This window comes from Heterocephalus glaber, unplaced genomic scaffold (assembly GCF_053883595.1).
Source record: "Heterocephalus glaber isolate CG9 unplaced genomic scaffold, H.glaber_assembly_v1.0 deba00000122, whole genome shotgun sequence".
NCBI lineage: Eukaryota > Metazoa > Chordata > Mammalia > Rodentia > Bathyergidae > Heterocephalus > Heterocephalus glaber.
Window position 1 is genome coordinate 63834941 of NW_028258138.1, and position 20713 is coordinate 63855653.

Consider the following 20713-nt stretch of genomic DNA (forward strand, 5'->3'; position numbering starts at 1 on the left):
TTCTCTGAAAACTATGGCACTCTAAAAAGAGAGATTGAAGATGATATCAGAAAATGGACAGACATCCCCTGCTCCTGGGTAGGAAGGATTAATATAGTGAAAATGGCCATACTTCCAAAAGTGCTATATAGATTTAATGCAATTCCAATTGAGATCCCAGCAGCATACTTCACGGACCTTGAGAAAACAATCCAAAAATTCATTTGGAGCAAGAAGAGACCCAGAATAGCAAAAGCAATTCTAGGTAACAGAGACATGGCAGGGGTATCACAACCTCCAACTTGAAACTCTTACTACAAAGCTACTGTGATAAAAACAGCATGGTACCGGCAAAGAAACAGACCTGAGGACCAGTGGAACAGATTAGAAGATACAGAAACAACGCCAGACACAGCCATCTCATCTTCGATAAAGGAGCCAAACACCCTCACTGGAGGAAAGATAGCCTCTTTAATAAATGGTGCTGGAAAAATTGGGCTTCAACTTGCCAAAGATTCAAACTAGACCTATATCTCTCACCATGCACTAAACTAAAATCAAAATGGATTAAAGATCTAAATATTAAAATAGAAATGCTGAACCAGTTGGAACAGAGGTTAGGTAGAACTCTTGAAGACATCAGTGTAGGAAAAGATTTTATGAACAAAACCTCAGTTGCCTGTGAACTAGCACAATCAACAAGCGGGATCTCTTCTTATTAAAAAGCTTCTGCACAGCAAGAGAAACCACCAGCAGTGTGAAGAGACAACCCACAATGTGGGAAAAAATCTTCACCTGCTCTTCCTCAGACAAAGGTCTACTATCTCCAATCTGTAAAGAACTCAAAAAGATCAGACCTCCCAAATTTAAAGACCCAATCCGAAAATGGGCATCTGAAATGAACAGACATTTCTCAGACAAAGAAGTAGAAATAGCAAATAAATACATGAAAAAATGTTCAACATCACTGGTCATTCAAGAGATGCAAATGAAAACAATGCTGAGATTTCACCTCACTCCAGAAAGAATGGCTGCTATCATGAAATCAACCAATAACAAATGCTGGCGGGGCTGTGGGGAAAGAGGAACCCTGCTCCACTGCTGGTGGGAGTGTACACTGGTGCAAGCACTGTGGAAATCATTATGAAGATACCTCAAAGAACTAGGACTGGAAGTCCCATTTGACCCTGCTATTCCCCTGCTGGGGATCTTCCCGAAAGAATTAAAAGAATCATACCACAGTGATATATGTGCACCCATGTTCACAGCAGCACAGTTTGTAATAGCTAAAACTTGGAAACAGCCCAAATGCCCATCAACTGGAGACTGGATAAAGAAAATGTGGTTTTTTAATAAAATGGAGTACTACTCAGCCATAAAAAATGAGAAATTAGAGACATTTATAGCTAAGTGGATGCACATTGAGGTGATACTCTTAAGTGAAATAAACAGGACACACATGTATAAATATTGAATAGTTTCTCTGGTGTGAGAAACTGAAAGTGTAAATAAGGGCTAAAATGTATAATAAGTAATGTGAAATAGGAAGAAAAGGGGCAAAGGGGAAGGAAGTGGGAGGGGTAGGGGAAAGCAAAGAAGGGAATGGGATTAATATGAGAAAATGGAAAACTAGGAACAAAATCTTTGTCAATAGGGAGGAATGGAGGGGTTGAAGGAAGGGCTGGGCAAGGGTGAAAAACAAGAACCAAGAGAGACTATGTAAAGGTGCAAATTTCCAATGATGAATGTCATTATATTGTATACCTAAAATGTACCAATGATTAGAATGAATAATCGATAATGCAAAATAGGAAGAAAAGGTCCAAAGGGGTAGGGGTAGTGGGAGGGGCAGGGGAAAGGAAAGAAGGGAAAAGAAAAATGCTGAGAAATGGAAAAAATGGAAATAAAGTCTTTGTAAATAGGGAAGGGTGGAGGGGGTGGAGGGGGTGAAGGGAGGGCTAGGAATGGGGAAAAAGTAAGAACCAAGACGCATCATGTAAAGGTACAAGTTCCCAATGAGAAATGTAATTGTGTTGTATACCTAAAATATACCAATAAAAGAATTTAAGGAAAAAAAAACAACCCAAAGAAGACTCTCATTTTAGGGTAATTTCATTTCAAATATGCAGACTACTGGAACAAAAGTACTGGAGAGGCCTGCTTGCGGAATTTCTGCTGCTCGCCAGAAATAAAGAGAATGAACAAGTTGGAAAAATCAACATATCTGGGAGGAGTGGGCCTTTAAGGGAAGTTGGTGAGTTTGGGGGTGGCACCTCGGTACTAGCTCCCTAATGCCTGTTGCCGGCGTCAGAGAGCCGGCTGGTCGACCCACGGTCTCACGTAGTTGGAAATCCTTGGGCTCCCCGTATTTCCGTCTCCGCACCTCGCCCGCACACCGAGGACTCCGGAGGCTGCCCAGCCGACGCGCAGTCCGTAGGCACCGGCCGGCTGGGGGAGCGGGGTCCAACCCGCGCTCCCGGCACCTGCACCCGCACTCGCGCGGCGGGCAGCCGGGCTGGGGCTGGGTGGGGTCTGGCCGGCGGGCGCGCACGTGCGGGCGGACTTCCCCGGCTCCCGGGGCGGGGCACCCGGAAGCACGCGCCGACTGGCGGGGCTGGACGGCCGGGGGCGGCGGGGACTGTAGCAGAGGGCGCGCGCCCCCCAGCCGCGCCGGCTGTGCTCACAGGTGGGCGGCTGCGGCGAGGGCGCGGCCGAGCGGATCCCGGGTCCCCTAGACTCCGGCTGTCACGGTCGGAGCTCCGTGGCACCAGGATCGGGAGACGCTTCCGCCGGGAGCCGATCTTTCTCCCCCTCGGTCTCCGCCTCTTTGGCGGCAGCCGCACCTCTGTGGGGAGGACAGGTAACTTCCCTCCAAGGTCATTCTCCAGGCGGGGCGGCGCTGGAGGCCTGCCCACGTCTTCCCGGTTGGCGGGGGCGGGAGAGGCGAGCCGGGCTGGACCGCGACCTCGGGGATACCTGGGAGCCTGGTGGCATTTTCCCGAGCCACTTGGCGGCCCCAGCTGCGCGGTGCATCCGCCAGAGCTGGAGAGTTCCTCGCCCCTCCCCGCACCCCGGAGGGTGAGTTTCCTCGGCGCCCCGTCTTGAGGCGGGGACCGCTGGGTCCGCCCCAGCCCGCGCCCCCAGGTGAACCCACCGCCTGCGCCCCTGCTGTCCCGGTCCACGTGGTCGGCCGTCGCCATGGGAACGGCTGGTGCCCAGAAGGCGCCTGCCCTGCATGGGAGCTGGGGGTGATGGGCAGCCTGGACCCCTCTGTCTGATAGTGCGGACCCACGGAAGCCTCATGAAAACGAGACACCCTCCTCCTCTTCTCATTTTTGGTTGTTCAGGCGTTGGCATTAATCAGAGAGAGGAGTGGATGTGTTTGCCAGATGTAAGTTGTATTCTTTCCACCTTTACCTTCTGAAGTTTTCTTACACCTCTTGGTGACAAGTGCGAAACCGAAGGGCAGTATGAAGCCAGTGAAGAAAAAGAAAACCGAAGAACCTGAATTGGAGCCCCTGTGCTGCTGCGAATACATGGATCGAAATGGGGAGAAGAACCACATGGCCGCTTGTTTGTGTGACTGCCAAGATCTCGATGAAGGCTGTGATAGGTAAGATCCGAGCCTTTCCAGATGCTGACCCCACCGGTCTTTTTGAGAACTACTGTGTGTACTTTCAGCTTTGCCATCCACAACATTAGAATTTGCTCTTGATTCAATAGAATTGAGGATTTAAAATTGAGAGTTTTGTATGGCAAGCATGAGGATTTTATAAAGAGAAATTATGCTATAGTGCATAATTGTCCAGCTCGGTTTACTAGAATATTATCGTTTTTCATTTAAAGATAGAAGATGATGAAGAGAACAGGCAGGTCAAGGGATAGTGGCATGTTAAACGTATAAACAACACAAGTCAGCAGGATCTGTAAGTTAAAAATGAACATACTAGTTCCAGGAAGTTCTTACACTCTTAATGGTCTTTCATTAGAAACTCATTTCATGGAACTGGTCCCACCTGGTCCCAAAGGGCCTGGGGTTGAAAGATCATTTTTCTGCTGTTGCAGCGGGAAGGTGTGTGTTTCTCCCCTGGATCCACTGTTTTCAGACTGAACAGCAATACTGTCTTAATCAGATCATATTGAGCTTTTATCTGCACCATTACCTCAGTGATGGAGTTATCTAAAAGATAATTTTTAACATTACTGAAAATGTTTTGCATCAAACTAATAAACTGGTTATAGAAATAGACAACTATGTATTTAAAAATTGTAGTGTGGAAAGCTTAACGTAGGAAAAGTAGGGATGTTGGGAACTTGTTTTTCCCATTAATTATTTCTTGCAGCTGGGTGCAGTGGTGCATACTTGTAATCCCAGCTACTGAGGAGGCTGAGGCAGGAGGATGGCAAGTTTGAGACCAGATCTGGCAATTTAGTGAGACCTTGTCTCAATGTGCTAGGGGATGTAGCTTAGTAGTAGAGCACCCCTAGTACTCTCAAGGAAAAAATAAGTCATTGCACCTGCAAATTGTTGATTTAGAACTTGATGCATTAATACCCTTGAAGTATTCCCTAGGGAACCCTGCAATCTTGTACCAACCTTGACTCCTACAAACTGTTCATAACCCCTTTGTAATTCTTCCTTGACCATATTGATAGTCTTTTTTTCTCCCCTCATGGCAGAGTCTCTGCTATATAGTTCAGGCTAGCCTTGAACTCACAGTGATCCTCCTGCCTCAGCCTCCTGAGTGCTGGGATTATAGATGTGTGCCACTACAGCCAGACCGTATTTTTAAATATAGGTTTTTTAAGACTTAGTCTAAAATTCTTACCGAGGAAATGGAGCACTTTGCACTAATGATGGAGGAATGATGCTCTTTCTATAACTGTGGTCACTAAATACCACAGCTTTTCCATTAGCTTTGCTAACTTTTCCTCCCAGCCTTTGAGAGCAGCTGTTCCATGTGTTCTCCTCTCTGCTCTCCCCATACCCTGTGCCTCTGGAGAGGAGCTTCCAGTGTTCTGCTGTCACTGCTGTGTTGCATGACACCCAAGTGGTTATCTGGTTATCTCCCACTCTCTCTCAAGTTCTTTTTTTTTTTCTTTTTGAAGTTTATTGACAGTACTATTAAACCTCTTATTTTTTCAGTTCATATGAAGTTTTTGTTTTAAAGATTGAATTTATTTCAGAAGTACTTGTAAACCAGTGAGACATGACTAAAGCATTTACAGTAAAGTTTTCAAATTTTAATACCTACCTTTTTTTGGGATAAAAATAGCATTACCATTGTAGTATTTTTGTTTTTATTAAAATGAGTTCAAGTTTGATTACTACTAACATCCTGAGCTTTAGTACAGGCAGAGTATCCCTTATCCCAAATACTCAGGTACAGTGGCACTCTCCTAATCCCAGCTCTTTGGAGGCTGAAGCAGGAGGATCGCCTTAAATCTGAGGCTAGCCTGGGTTACTACATAGCGAGTCCAAGGCCAGCCTGAACCACATAGGAAGACCCTGTCTCATAACCAAACCAAACAAAAAGATTCGTATCAGAAGTATTTTGGAATATGTACATATATAGAATGTGATATGTTTTGGATGGAACCTCAGTCTAAGCATGAATTTCGCGTATGCTTCATAAATGCCTTCCGTACATAACCTGAAGGCAATTGGATACAGTAGTTTTCATGTTGCCTGTGAATCATAGTTGCATGGTGTGGAATTTTCCACTTGAGCATTCTGGATTTTTGGATTAGAGATGTTAAGTCTATAGTATTCCAAGGCAAGGTAGAAATATGATCTTTTTTTCTATGTAGGGAGTTGAATCCAAGACCTTCATACTGAGCTATATCCTCTGTAACTTTTAAAATTATCTTTTATTTATTTTATTTTGAGGTAGGGCTAAGTTGCCCAGGGTGGGCTTGAACTTGCAGTCCTCCTGCCTCAGCCTCCCAGAGTGCTGGGATTACAGGAGTATGTCACCACACCTAGCTTGAAACATGATAATTTAAAAATTTTTTCATCTTTCAGGCACTGTTTTATGGTAAAAAATTACTATTTGGTCCTAAGTGTTCCTATATGCAAATAATTTGTACTGTGGATGGTTTTTATTTTCCTGACATCTACATTATACAACTCTAATCACTGAATTCTTCCTCATCACTGAAGCATGTGCTCTTCTTTATCCTCGGGCGCTGTGAATCCTCTGATGTTGAGGGGCCCCCTGCACTGGGTTCCATTGGTTCTGTTCTTCAGTCTTGGCTTGCTGGGCGCGATGGCTTGGCTGAGACTGTCGAGAGCGGGGTCTTCCCCTTCGTCTTCACTTTCTGCTACGTCCTCAATTTCTTCCAGTTTGGCAATTTTCTTTTTCTTCCTTTTTTCTTTCTTCTTTAGAGGCTCACGTTCTCCGAGCATGTTTTGTGGACAGGCAGAACTTACGTGTCCACTTTCCCCACATTCATAACACTTCGATTTATCAAAGTAGTTTCGCCTTCGGATGAATTCAGCTGCTCTCCCATTGTCAATAGCAATGCTTGCCTTTATCACTCTACCAAACAATTGTTTGTTATTTATGGCTCTGGTGCAGTTTTGTGCAGAGTCTTTATCCAAAAATAATATAAATGCAACCCCTTTACTCTTCCTCGTATCTTTGTCTTTCATTATAGTAACCTTTACAACTTTTCCATACTTGGAAAATACCCAGTATAAGTCGTTATTTGTCAGGGAGAAGGGCGAGTTGGACACATACACTGTGCTCTTAGTTGGAGCCAAGCCCTCACTCATTTCTTCAGGGACGGTGGCCCTGGCACAGTGGGGATTCAACCCCGACTTTTCCTCGTCCCTCGCAGTGCGTGCCCTGGGCATCCCATGCCCGGGCCAGATCGGTGCAGAGCCCTGGGGTTGCAGCCTCACTCTCAAGTTCTAATTCTACTTTGTAAAGCTGTCCAAAATCATACTTATCTTGAACTCTGTCTTTCCTTACGGGGCTGTCCGAGTCTATTCAGGCTGCTATACCCAAACACCTTAAAATGGGGAATTTATAAATGACAGAAATTTATAGCTTATAGTTCCGAAGGCTGAGAAATCCAGGATCAAGGCTCTGGCGGATTCAGTAAGGGCTCTGTCCTTATGCCCTAATCATCTCCTGAAGGCTCTGCCTCTTAGTCCTGTTGCATGGAGGATTAGGTTTCCACGTATCTACTCCTGGCCCCCAGGATTCATGTCCTCATATAAAAAATAAATTCATTCCATCCCAACAGCCTCAGCACAAAAAAATCTTAAGTACAGAGTACGGTCTAAATCAGATATGGGTAAGACTCAAGGACATTTCATCCTGAGGTAGATTTTTCCCTGACTATGAACCTGTGAAATAAATTATATGCTTCCAAAATACAGTAGTGGGGCCTGCCTAGAATAGACATTCCCATTCCCAAAGTGAGAAGAAATAATCCTTGACTGGATGTCCCACCTTCCAGACACACTGAGATGGTGCTGAGTTTTCCCTCCTTTACAGCCCATACTGCATCTCTTACGGGTTGGAGTCAGATGCCTACAATCTTCCTGGCTAGAGTTGCATGCTGGGCTCTCAGGGCCTAGCTCCACAGCTCTACCAGGCATTGCATCAGTGGAGTCTCTGTGTTCCCAGTGCTCCCACAGCTCCCCTTGTGGCTCCACTGAGCATACCCTAGCTCAGCCCCTGTGGCACTTCTCTGTCTCAGCCTTGAGGCTCTCTGGGGCATCCTTTTTTTTTTTTGGTACGGGAGATCGAACTCGGGTCCTTGCGGTTGTGCAGCAGGCGGTGAAACCACTGAGCTAAATCCCCAGCCCCTCTGGGGCATCCTTTGAAATCTAGATGGAGGTGGCCATTCCTCCATGGCTCTTGCACCCTATGTTCCTTGCAGAGCTAGCACTATATGGATGTCTCAGATGTTTACTGCCAGTTCCCTATGGAAGGGTGGCCATTGGCATCTTGTAACAGGATAGGCCGAGAAGTTTTCAAATCTTTTGTTTCTCCTTTCCGTTTTTCTTTGGTACCTGGGATTGAACTTGGAACTTTGTGCTTGTGAGGCAGGCTGCGGAACCACTGAGCTAAATCCCTGGCCTCTCCTTTCTTTTTGATAGTAAACGGTCCCAGTTGTCACATTTTATTACAGCATTCAAGAGAATCCATGCAGCACCTTGAACACTTTTAGGATTTCTTCTACCAAATATCCACCTTCTGCAAGACACTAGGACACGAACACAACTCAGCCAACGTATTTGCCACTTTCCAGCAGGATCCCCTTTCCTCCGGTTTCCAGCTATGCTGCTCCTTTCCACCGAGGCCTCATCAGAACAGCTGCTACCATTCATATTTCTACCATGACCTCTTAGGCCATGGTAGTGAACCTTTTAGAGCTTTTAGTGATAACAGACATCTCACTGTGGCACACGCGCTGTAGGTTTGCCACCACTGTCTTAGGCAGTTTCTGAGGTTGAGGCTTTCTCTCCCATTCCTCTACAAGCCCTCACCAGAATTGCTCTTCATGGTCTGTTCCCACAGCAAAGGCTCTTTCTAGCTTGTACTTCAAAGCTTTTCTAGCCCCTATCCATTATCCTGTTCCAAAGCCACTTCCAGATGTTTAGGTTTTTGTTATAGCTGCACCCCCACTTCATAGTACTAATTTCTGCCTTAGTCTTTTTTTTTTTTTTTTTTTTTTTTGGTACCAGGGATCGAACTTGGGTCCTTGTGCTTGCGCAGCAGGTGGCAAAACTGCTGAGCTAAACCCCCGGCCCTGCCATAGTCTTTTTGAGTTGCTGTAACAAAAGACCTTAGACTGGGGAATTTGTAAGTGATGGAAATTTATTGCTCACAGTTGTAGGAGGCTGGGAAATCCAAGATCAAGCCTCCAGCATACACAGTGGCTGGTGAAGGCACCTCTCTGCTTCATAGATAGAGCTTTCTTGCTACACCCTTATCTGGGGGAAAGAGTGAATAAGCCCCTCTGGCCTCTTATAAGGGTGCTGATCCTATTCACAAGGGGCTCTGCTCTCATGCATGATCTGATCACCTCCTAAAGGCTTCTTCTCTTCTCCTTCCCTTCCCCTCCCCTCCTCTTGGCTCTTTCTCCACTTCCTCCTTCCCCTCCTCCTCCTTTGTTTGCTCCTCCTCCTTCTTCTCCTTCCCCTCTCCTCTTCCTCCTCCCCCTCTTTTCTTTTTGGTGACAGGGTCAAGCTGTGCTGCTAAGGCTCATGCTGAAGCCATTCCCCTGTCTCAGCCTCCTCAGTAGCTGGGACTATAGGTCCCTGGCAGCCCATCTTTTAATACTAATGTATTGGGACTTAGCTTTTAAAAGTACATATTTTGGGAGGAACACAATCATTCAGACTATAATATAGCCTAAGTGTGCAAAAAAAGTCAACAGACACCATTCTTTTCAGCAGTCAGTTACTTGACTCGGACTAGTTTTTTCTCCAGTCCTCCTTACGCACTCCCATGTTGCTGCCAGATGGGTTTACCTCCTGGGCCCAAGCAGCTTTTGGGCCGCACCCATTTCTCTTCACTGCAGTGGCTCTCTTTCTCTCCACCACACAAATGCTAGCTGATGGCCAATGTCAAGCACAGGTCAAAGACCCTTCTGATGAGTCCACCCAGAAGTGTTCACCCTCTGACTACTCATTACTATTATTTGATCATAAAAATTCTTTGGATGATTTTTGCTGCTTTGTAATTTACCTAGTATTTTTTAAATTCTCGTGTCTGCACAACTACAGTGTGAATTTTTTAAAAGTTCGTTGACCATGTAGCCACCTAGGTGTAAATGTTATGTATGGAGTATGTATATATATCTACGTATTAAAGAAACAGTCTTGACTATTAAATTTCTAAACATCTTTTTGTTCTCATTAAAAAATGATACTTGAATCTGATGAGAAGTTCATATTTAGTAGTAAGGAAATAAAATGCTTGGCCTTTGGTCTATAGTTATCATTTTTAGTGTTGTGCAGTTTTTAATTCAGCAAACCTATATGAAATGCCTTCTCTTTGTGCTCTTTCTGAATTTCTGAATAGATGGTTTACATGTAAATCAGTACAGCCAGAGACTTGTGAAAGAATCATGGATACGATTTCTGATCGCCTCCGGATTCCTTGGCTTAGAGGAGCCAAAAAAATTAACATTAGCATCATCCCTCCACTCGTACTTCTGCCTGTCTTCCTGCACGTGGCTTCCTGGCATTTCCTCTTGGGGGTAGTGGTTTTGACCTCCCTTCCTGTGCTGGCACTGTGGTACTACTACCTCACTCACAGAAGGAAAGAACAGACTTTGTTTTTCCTGAGCCTTGGACTGTTTTCACTGGGCTACATGTACTATGTGTTCCTGCTGGAAGTAGTCCCCGAAGGGCGTGTGGGGCCCACTCAGCTGGCTGTTCTTACCTGCGGGTTATTTCTGATACTCTTCGCCTTGTACAGAGCCAAGAAGAATCCAGGCTACCTCAGCAATCCAGCAAGCAATGACAAATCCCTAAGCAGCAGCCAAATTGAATGCCTGGACAGAAAAGGGCAGGAGAAGACCAAAGGGTTCCCTGGAACAGATACTTCAGGGAGTCTCAACAACCGCACCTTGAAGGATGATCTTAAGAGCTCCTCCAGAATGCTGGCAGGAAGCCCCACCAAGGTGAAGGAGGACTGGTGTGCCAAGTGCCAGCTGGTGCGACCAGCCCGGGCATGGCACTGCCGGATCTGTGGCATCTGTGTGAGGAGAATGGATCATCACTGTGTCTGGTATGTTGGAAAAATTTGAAGGCCTGGAAAGTGTAAATTCACATACAACTCTACCCATATTTGATCTTTCTTTGTGCTGTCTTAAAAATTTCTCTCCTTCCCAGCCTTACACCTTGTAGATATTTGTGGGCTGTTAGGATGTTCCCACTTAGTCATCTGTTTTTTAGATTTCACAAATTTAGTTCTTTCAGTCATTTCCTGCAGGAGAATAGCAGAAAAGTTTTGGGTGGTGTTTTTTTTTGTTGTTGTTGTAGTTTTCTTTGAATTGTTCTTCATTTCTTCTAATAGAGTTGAATGATTTTTTTTTTTTTTTTTTTTGGTACCGGGGATCGAACTCAGGACCTTGCGTTTGCAAGGCAGGTGCGGTGCCACTGAGCTAAATCCCTGGCCCCTATTGAATGATTTTTTTTAAAAAAGAATTTCTCATTATGAATGTATTTCTCTGTGCTATTCCTTTTGAAAGTGTTCCCTAGTTTTAGGTGACTCGCTTGTCCTTTTGCCAAACATCCTTAATCATTTTTGATGTTACTTGTAACTTCCATTATTATGGAGTTGAGGCCCTGCTAGGAAACTTTCTGTTTGGTTATTGCAGCGAGATGAGCTTTTGCACTTCAGCTGGCCACTGACAAAGGAAGACACATAGTACCACATTTAAAGATACCATTGCAGCTTGAAAGAGGGACTCTAAAGGGAGGGCAGTTATTCAGGCGTGAATATTCTAAGCATGGGGTGTGTAGCACCATTGCTCTTAAGGCAGTCATGGTTAATGAATTATGCTTGTTGTGCACATAGATGCCCCCCCTTCAGGAGGGGACATGGGAGAGGGCAAGGGCTCAGGCAGGACAGGGAGACACGGGGGTGACTGCAGGGTTCCACCTGTCTCCCATGTGTGCTGAGCCATTTACAAATGCTGGCTTGCAGAGGGCCTCGCGGCCTCTCCTAAATGAAACTTCTGTTCCCTTGAGCGTCCTGAGATGCAAGGGGCTTGAGAGGCCACCTGGACAGCCTGCACTACAAGTGACCATGACACAGGACTGTTTTTACCAGACTGGTGGCCTGTGTATTTTCAGGTTATTCTTCACCCCACATCATTGTTCTGACTTCCTTGTCTTATATAGTTAACGTATTATTGTCTTACATAGTTAACATATATTTTCGTATACTCTATAATACTTAGGTGTATCATTTCTTAAGTTTTCATAAGTCTTCTGTGTATCTTTCTTAGCATGGTGATAACAAAAATAACTCTTCATAGCTGGGTATTACTAATATTTAGGAAGAGGGACAAGGTCCTGAGTTTAATCCCCAGCTCACAAACACAAATTTTAAAAAAATTTTATATATCATATATATAATATGATGATTTATCATATATATATATATGATTTGTTAGCCAGGTGGTGCCTTTTATTTAACCTTATCCTTCAACTAAATGATAAGGATTTCACTCTGTAAAGAGCAGTGAATATAAGATTGTATCTGTCAGTGGACAAATTGTTAATCCCCTAACGCTGAAAAAATAAGTGAACTTACTTTTTAGTAACCCAAATTCATACTACAGTATTCCTGTTTTAAAAGCTTTCTTCATTATGTGAGTAATCTAAAGATCTTTTAAAAATGTGTTTGCTTCCTCCCACATGCTGATTTGAGGATAAATAGCTGCGTTGGAGAATCAAATCATCAAGCATTTATACTTGCCCTTCTGATCTTCTTGCTCACTTCGGTATATGGAATAACACTCACCCTGGACACCATCTGTAGAGACAGAAGTATCTTCACAGCTCTCTTCTATTGTCCTGGAGTTTATTCAAATCACAGGTGAGATGTGTATTCTACAGTCAGCAGAGTAATAAAGGTTGCCTTTGACAGGGGCTGTTACCTGCTACTAGGTTAGGCAGACCCACTGTCCAGATGCTGGGTATCCCTAAAATTGCCAGCAAAATTGTGCAATGATTATGTGCATTTTTCCAGGATGATATCATAAAGATCATTGACCATTAAAAAATGAGGAATCTATACTTTACAAACAGGCCTAAGCTTCATCAGGGAGAATTCCAGAGTCAGATGACTACTTGAGTGCCCAGGGTAGCAACATGGCCCTTTGACAAGTGCTCACCATCTCTAACCTTTCTTTTCATTCTTACCTCTGATGTTTTTTCCTGTTTTACTTTTTCTTTTTAACTACCATTCATGATTACTGTGGTATCTAGGTCAAATTTCCTAGGCACTGGTAGGTGGGAGCCCAATTATATTTTTTGAAGATTTCCAGGCAGTTACAAAAGCTGGGATTCTCGGAAATGGCCTGGGTGCCCCCACTCTCGACAGCCTCCTGCACCCAGGCCTGCCCCTGTTCTTTATTCCCTTTCCTCCGCTATTCTCTGACATGGGTGCTCTCTGTGGTGTCTGATTCAGTCCTTTTTTTTTGCAGCACCTTCCTCCTCAGAGTAAGGGTCTTTTCTAGACTGAGTCTAGTTGGTTGTGAAATTCTTGGCCAATACTCTCAGCGACAATTGGCCTAAATGAACAGAGATCATGGCTGTACTCTCCCTTTGCAAAGGATTAATGTCACCTTCATCTATATTGTGGTTATTGGATGTAATCATCTCTGAAGTCTCTTTCAGCTTTAGAAGTGGATTTATTTCCAACTAACTTCATTTGTAAATGTGTGAGTGACTATAATGAGATGGCATGTGTTAATCAGCAGGCCCTCTTCACAGACTCATTAGCAAGCCTGATAGGAGCTTTCTTGCCCTCTAAAAATCTGGTTTTAGGTAGCTAGTTTGAAATGTCATGGTTTCCTACAGATCTTCTAAGTAGATAAAGGGCTTCAAAGGTTGGAAGTTGTCATCATCTTTGTGTTCATCAGCACTGGACTGAAAAAGAATGAAGACTAAAACTTTAATGCTATTCCTAGGTCCTGCCATTGGGTTCCTAGGGAACGTTTATAGCCATCTCTTGGCATCTTTGTTTTCTCATAAGTTAGGTATGGTTAGGAATTACTCATTCACCAAATATGTTCGGTCCCATTTTATCAAGCTTAGTGCCGGTTGTGTGGAGGATACAAAATGTAAAAACCAGCCCTTGCTATTCTGTGGCATATTAAAAAAACAGGCACCAATAATTATAAAACACAGCATGTTAATTTCTATACATTGTTTAATCTGGTTACTGATTGGCACTTTGAGGATAAAGTATCATCCAGTTTAGAAGATGGAGAAGGGGCCGAGGATTTAGCTCAGTGATTCCACCACCTGCCTCGCAAGCGCAAGGTGCCAAGTTCAATCCCCAGTACCAAAAAAAAATGTAACCAAGTGTGGTGGCACACCCTTGTAATAAATACCAGCACTCTGGGAGGCTGAGGCAGGAGGATCACAAGTTCTAGTCCAGCCTGGGCAATTTAGTAACTTAGTGAGATCCTGTCTCAATAAAAAAAGATACAGCTTAGTGTGAAGGCCCTGGGTTCAATCCCCACTACTGCAAAAAAAGTATAAAATGTGCGAATGGTGACAGCATTGTGAATGTGACAAAAATGGCAGCAGGCTTGACACCTTTTTCCCCTCTACAGCTCAGCTCTGTCCTTCACCTGTGTGTGGTACTCTGTGATCATCACCTCGGGTATGGCCTACATCTTCCTGATTCAGCTAATAAACATCAGTTACAATGTGACTGAGAGGGAAGTTCAGCAAGCCCTTCGGCAGAAGACTGGGCGCCGGCTCCTCTGGGGGCTCATCGTGGACACAGGCCAGTACAACAGGGGCTTCCTGAGGAATTGGCATCAATTCTCCACCCTGGGCACATGTTCCTTCCACCACCCTGCCGAGGACATAGTCTGAAGTGCCTTCCGTGCAGCTCTGAGGGTGGCTCCTCCCTCCGACTCCTTTCCATTTTACACTTAAGTGTCCCCAGTTTCTTACAGGCATTACGCTCAGGATTGGAGACTGGACTGGAAAGAAGTTAATTTTTCTGACTTCACAACTTAAGAGTTTTTTATATTGAAGCAGTAAAAGTAAAGCCATTTCTTTCCAGTCACTTATTAATTGATTCAGTCACCATTAGTTGAAAAGGATGTGGGTTGCTAATACACAAATTGATGGAAGCAATTCTTGTCCATTAGTATGGGGGAAAGAGTTTTGGATTAGGATAGTTTCTAGTCCCTCTTTCAATTATTAATAGCCATGTGACCCTTAGTTGAGTCACTTTCCAAAGTCTCAGGTTCATCTGTAATGTGGGGTACTGATGCCTGCCCTGGCTGCCTCACTGAACCAGTGTGAGGGTCACGTGAGGGATGAGGAATGTGGAAAGTACTATGAAATGAGGGGAGCCCTGGAGGTATGAAGTATTAAGAAATCCCAAGACTGAGGAAGAATGTTGTAGGTCAATATTAAAGCCAATCTTATTAGGGTCATTAGATTTCACCATATACCATATTGTATAGCAATGAGAATTTTTCCGTAAGTATTAGATGCTAACTACTCTCACAGGGTAGGAGGTGACTAGAGGCTTGAAGCTAGTCACCTGACCCTGACAGGCTACTTGGTTACAAGGGTAAAGATAATTCTTGTCAGTGTGATATGAGTGATAATTCTTTTCAGTGGTCATGAGCTTAGGTGATGGGTTTTTATGTTTATTTCTTTATGTATTCTTTTGGGTGTACTGTAACTCCAGTAGACATTAATGTTTTTTCCTCTTTCCATGTTTCACTTGGTAAGGTGCTAGCCACTTGTGTTGGTGGCTGGAAGAGGAACAGATACTCCTACAGGAATGCTTTTACTCTCTCTCCTGGGTAGGGATGTTGATTAATATCAAGGGCTTGATTTTTTTTGTTCATGTAAGTATTTCAAATGCTGTCAGTTTATAGCACTAAATTGCAAAAAATCAGTCTTGTGGCATTCACGTTATTCTGGCATGAACTTTTTTAGAAGAGTTGATTGACACCTTCCCACTTAACTTGCACATTACTTCTCATTCACCTTCCTTACATAAAAGTATCTCACCAGGAGAGAAAAAACAGGGTATATGGTTTCCATGGATTAATAAATTACTATTCTCCTCTTGACCTTTCCCAAATAACAAGTTGTTGCTTTAATCATATCTCAAAACTGAAAATATATAAAGGATTAAATACTTATATAGAATGGGTTATTCTTTTTTTTTTTTCAGTACCGGAGATCGAACTCAGGACCTTGCTCTTGTGAGGCAGGCTCGGTGCCACTGAGCTAAATCCCAGCCCTAGAATGGGTTATTCTGCCATAGAGTTTCAGATGGGGAAAAAAATGTCCTCTTGAAATGGTTGGTTTCATACATGTACTGTTCTACAATCCCAAAGATAATTCATGAATCCTTAAATTTTCCTTGGCTTGTTGCTTACTACAGGGAAAATATTGCAAGCTTGTTCTGTTATTCTGTGGATGCTGCTTTAGCAATGGATTTGTAAGTGTTGAGAGGAAATATTGCTACTTTCTGCACTTCTGCTCTCTGTAGCTAACACCATTCCTAGTCTCACTGTCCCTAGCACAGTTGTCATGTTTTTATTCAGGCTTGTCATTGCTCTCCCCAGAGAGGAATTGTTTAACAAACAATAGGCTCCGTATTCCACTGGGATGAGCCAAGGAATAAGCCTGGGAATATGAGCAGATGCTGTGGTTTCTACAGTCATGCCCTCTCCTCGGCACAGAGTCAGATATTCACTTAGAATTAAAGTTGGCTCTGATATCACCAATTTCTGTGTAGGCTTTTAGATAAGAGAAACAGTAATAAGGTCAAGGACAGCATATGTAGGCAGAAATTGGTAGTTTTCATCTCTTGAATTCCAGCTGTATAGCCAGCTCTGTCTTCTAGCAGTTGATAATAAAAATTCATAGAAACATTAGTATAGTAATTATAGCTTGCCAAGTCTTTAACAGCAACCCAAATATGATATGATGAGGCTGAGTAGTACCAAATGATGAAAGCCATTGGTAAGCATTAGGAAGGTTCACCATCTTTGTAACAAGTCCCCCTAACGGGTCGGCTGAATAAGGCAACTCAGTTTCCCTTGCTTGGATAGGAGCTCCCTTCATATTATTCTGACCAATTGGAATTACAATGCTTACTTTAAGTTCCTTGAGAACTCACTCTTGGCACTTTACAGAAGAGCTCAGACATGAACGTTTTTGGTTTTGAGCCTTCTGAAGTGTTTGTACCAAAAGGACAAAAAAAAAGGTTATTTATGTGCATTGTTTTTGTAGGCTCTACCAAATCCTTGGTCTAGACTCCTAGACTTTTGAGCATTTTTAATGATCTGGAGCTATTTGAAGGATTTTGTGATAGTGCTTGGTTCTCTTCAGAGGGCAGAATTTTCTGTGGAATCTTTGAACGGACAAGGCCTCTGAATGAACTGTCCCACAGAAACATCTGGTGGTGGTGGCAGTGGAGAATTTCCCTGCAGTCTCTTGGCCATAGATTCGAGCCCCCTCCCCTCAATGTGATTCCAAACAAGCCAGTTCTCTACTCCTGGCCCAGTCCCTCAGCCTCTGTTCAGAAACATACTGGATGTGGAGCTTAATAAATTGCCTTTTTTTAGGGTTACTCTGCTGCAAAAGAAAAGCCTTACATGTGTTTTCAGGACAATGTGCTGCTTATTTCACCTCTGCCACATATGTGTTTGTGTTTAGGATTTTACAGATCTTTGTTCTCCAAGTTGTGTTTTCCTCTGGTGAATGAAATGATTGTTGTCTTCCACTGTGCCATATGCCTAGAAGAAAGATTGCTACAAACTTTCTCTTGTGCAATAGTCCTTGGTACTTTTAATATTTTTAGCAAGAGAAAATTTTCTATATTAGAATCTTTCACTGCCAGAAAACACAATGCCAGTAAGATTCTACGTAATACTGAGCATCTGCTTCACAGACTTACTTCCTTTGGGTATGACATTAGCTTTTTATTATAAAGGTGAACTAATAGAAGCAAAATTAAAACATCTAGAAGCACAGTTTTAACCAGGATGTTTAAAAATTAATGTTTTGTGATGTTAAGGGTTTCTTCACATAAGTAGGTTTATATGACTTACCTTCAGTTTAGCCATATTTTGGTAACCTGGATTTTGAAAAGGAGGACTTTCTCAAGCAATGCATGATAAAAGACTTGCTTGAGGCACCTGTTGGGAATCTAGTTTTCTCAGCAGCAACTTGACAAGTTTGCCATTTTATATTATATACTGCAAAGGCAAAGCAGGGGCAAATGAAAGCCATGCTAAACTTAACAAGAATAAAATTCAATATGTTCTTATGGTTATTGCTGTGATTAATATAAACTTTTTGCAGAATCAGCTAAATTTAATCCTGTTGCTAATGCACACTTATCCATACTTCAGCTGGCACTGAGTATTTCACTATAGTGTTAGCAGCAGGCCAAAGACTTAATGGTTAATGGAGACAAATTTCTTAGAGGCTGCCATGACTGTTTCCAAGTTGGGCTTGTGACTTATTAGTACTCTAGCCTTCCTGACGGCACCTTTCACCTTTAGAACTTCATATTTAAAAGTCAAAGCTTTAAAAAAAATCAAAGCTGTTCTAATTACTGATGCAACTAGAATTGTGTGTTGCTTCAGGTGGAGCCACTGACAGGATACCACAGAGCTTGAGAGCTCAACTTGTGATCTTATGGTCTGGGTGATTTGATGGTTTCACTTGTCAGGGCTTAATTATTAAATATTAAATCAGTATTTAATGTAACTGGCCTGACAACATTAAAGGTTTTCCAGAGCAAATCTGAAGGCTGTGAGCTAAAAATTTTGCACTGTTTTTATACTTGTATTCATATTCTATTATCACCTCAGACTCAGATACAAAGCCTTTTAAGCGGAGATTTTACAAATAATTGCCACTTGTGTAAAATAATGTCCTGTGACCTAGTTATTCAAATGGAAAATAAAGTGCTTTCTTTAAGGAAGATAGTTGGTGTTTCTTGGTATGTCTTTTAGGTTCTTTTACTTTAAGAAAACTCTGCATTATAGCTGTCCTCCTGCCTCTTTGACTATCTTTTTGTCCCCATCCTGTGGGCTTGGCTGTGGTCCTAAACTTTGATTTTCCTGGTGGTTATTTTTTCTAGTTTTGTGGATCAGGATACTGCTAACTCAGGCATTGTGTTAGGAATAACATTTCAAAGCACATCTTCATGATTGTCCAGCAAGACAGAGCATCAAAATTGTATCTTTAGAAGTTTCTAGAAGTAGGTAAAAACTCTAGCTGGCCAAATCAGAATGGACTGCAAAAGACACCTCAGGTGAGGCAAAAATAAAGCTTAAGTTTTATGGGATTTATTTAAGCCCATGAAATGTTTACTTAAGGAATTCACTCATTCTTGTCTGCAGGACTGACATTAATTATTGGTACTTGGTTTTTAGGTGCTAATATCAGCCAGTATTCTGTAACTGTGCTACAGTTAAGTATAAACAGTGGTTTAGCTGGAAAGAGATTCAGTATGAATTACTTTTACTCCCATTTTCTTTAGTGACCATTAGTCTTAAGAAACTTGAGTTTTTAGTTGAAGATTACTGGAGAAGTGAAGTTCAACTTGAGTATTTTATATTTCATTGCACATCTTCTGTGAAAAAAAGGTGTAAGTCATTTTGTTGGTAGTGGAAAAGGCAGCCCTTTTAGGAAATATGAGACAGGAACAGCCATCTTTAAATTGCAGAATTTTATTTTACCAATTCAAATCTCTAACATAACAAATAGTTTACCGCCAGGCTGCAGGGGCCTTTCTCAATTTACTGTGTGCATTTCTGGGCTTGAATATGTTAAAATAAGCATGTTTTTTGTAATGAAAATATTTTTTTCCTAGCAGGTCATTCTATCAAGACAATTCACAGAAGAGAGCATTTTATCAGTCTTTATAGCACTTTAAATATTAAAAACTTCTTTCAGTTCAAGATAAGTATCTCAATATCTAGATCAAACTCAGGAAGACAAATCAAGTGGATTATTTAGAAGTTGTAACTTAACAGGTATTTTAATGACTTGCTGGATTGTCTTCGATAAGTTACTAGCTTTTGAGGTTTTCTTTATATGCAATATCTTTGGTGCCCCAGTTTGAAATCAGGACGTTACCACCCTTTGCACTCTGCAGCAGCTGTGTAGAGTAGCTTTTAATACATGGTTTGCCATCAGGAGTGGCTTAAAAGGACTGGCTCTGGAGGATACTTGATGCTGAGGTACTAACACACTGGCCCTCTTGTAAGTACCCATCCTATGCCTCTTTTTCTAAGTACTCACTGTTTATTCTAAGTCTTACTTAACTCACATTAAGCCATAGGGACACATACTTTCCTTCACAAACCCAGGCAGGTAATCACTTGTCCTTTTTAAAGTTTACTATGCTAAAAATACATAGTATATATTTGAACAGTGGTGATCTACATGTTACTTTGGATGATTCCACTGGGATAAATGAATGCTAGAGTGAATACTAACAAAATCAACTCAAGCAAAATCAAAGAAGGAAGTACAAATTCCCCAGATAATTCCTGTGGCCTAAGAAGTATCTCAAAATAAACCACCTATAAGTATGTATTCGGGTAGATAGAGATAAAATATACACAGCCTGAGCCCATCAAGATTCCCATCCTAAGTACTATGTTAGTCTATGTTTACTGGTGTATCTAATATCTCACTCAAGGCCAAGTATCTGATTGTTGTACAAGCACAATCACAATGGTGCCAGCATCTGGAAGTCTGGAAGAATTTCCGCCACCCTTCTGCGGAGCTGCTCTCGCCTTTCTTCTTTTACCCTTTCCTCTTTCATCAATTTTACAAACTTCTGCCATGTCTGAAATATGATGCTGAGAATCTTCCTTTAAGAATGAAGAGGGGAGACAGGGAAAAAAGTGAAATACTAGGAATAGTTAGCATTCTGGCTTAAATAATTAAAAATTTTATTAAAGTAATTCTGAATAAAACATATAAAGGGTATGGAAAACACAACTGGGTTTCAGACAG

At 42.5% G+C, this 20713-nt stretch overlaps 2 protein-coding genes and 1 pseudogene across 9 annotated transcripts in view; 1 reads left to right on the forward strand and 2 right to left on the reverse strand.

Moving 5' to 3' along the window:
• Positions 1–3435: 3435 nt before the first annotated feature.
• On the forward strand, positions 3436–19357 carry Zdhhc23 (zDHHC palmitoyltransferase 23). 2 transcript variants are annotated; one of them, XM_004835700.3, is made up of 4 exons: positions 3436–3592; positions 10026–10736; positions 12387–12554; positions 14302–19357. In XM_004835700.3, exons 1-4 carry the CDS (start codon positions 3450–3452, stop codon positions 14567–14569), a joined length of 1290 nt encoding a protein of 429 aa, XP_004835757.1. In that variant the 5' UTR covers positions 3436–3449; the 3' UTR covers positions 14570–19357. The 2 variants fall into 2 exon arrangements, with proteins under 2 accessions (XP_004835757.1, XP_021119116.2); XM_021263457.2 differs by having other exon boundaries at positions 12396–12554.
• On the reverse strand, positions 5900–7306 carry LOC106010053 (zinc finger CCHC-type and RNA-binding motif-containing protein 1 pseudogene; annotated as a pseudogene).
• A 43-nt stretch (positions 19358–19400) lies between the features above and the next one.
• The window catches only part of Ccdc191 (coiled-coil domain containing 191), a 94507-nt gene continuing 93194 nt past the window's right edge, over positions 19401–20713 (reverse strand). For all 7 annotated transcript variants that reach the window (XM_087215764.1, XM_021263437.2, XM_004835695.4 and 4 more), the window contains one exon: positions 19401–20568. In XM_087215764.1, the coding sequence (XP_087071890.1) occupies positions 20424–20568 (145 nt within the window). In that variant the 3' untranslated portion in view covers positions 19401–20423. The remainder of the gene's footprint in view (positions 20569–20713) is intronic.

What these genes read in the sequence shown, in the direction of transcription:
- Zdhhc23 (XM_004835700.3), top strand. Translation starts at nt 3,450, where the DNA reads ATGAAGCCAGTGAAGAAAAAGAAAACCGAAGAACCTGAATTGGAGCCC. An exon ending in ATGGATCATCACTGTGTCTG is followed by an intron (nt 10,737 to 12,386) that starts GTATGTTGGAAA and finishes TGCTGATTTGAG; the next exon opens with GATAAATAGCTGCGTTGGAG. An exon ending in GGAGTTTATTCAAATCACAG is followed by an intron (nt 12,555 to 14,301) that starts GTGAGATGTGTA and finishes TCCCCTCTACAG; the next exon opens with CTCAGCTCTGTCCTTCACCT.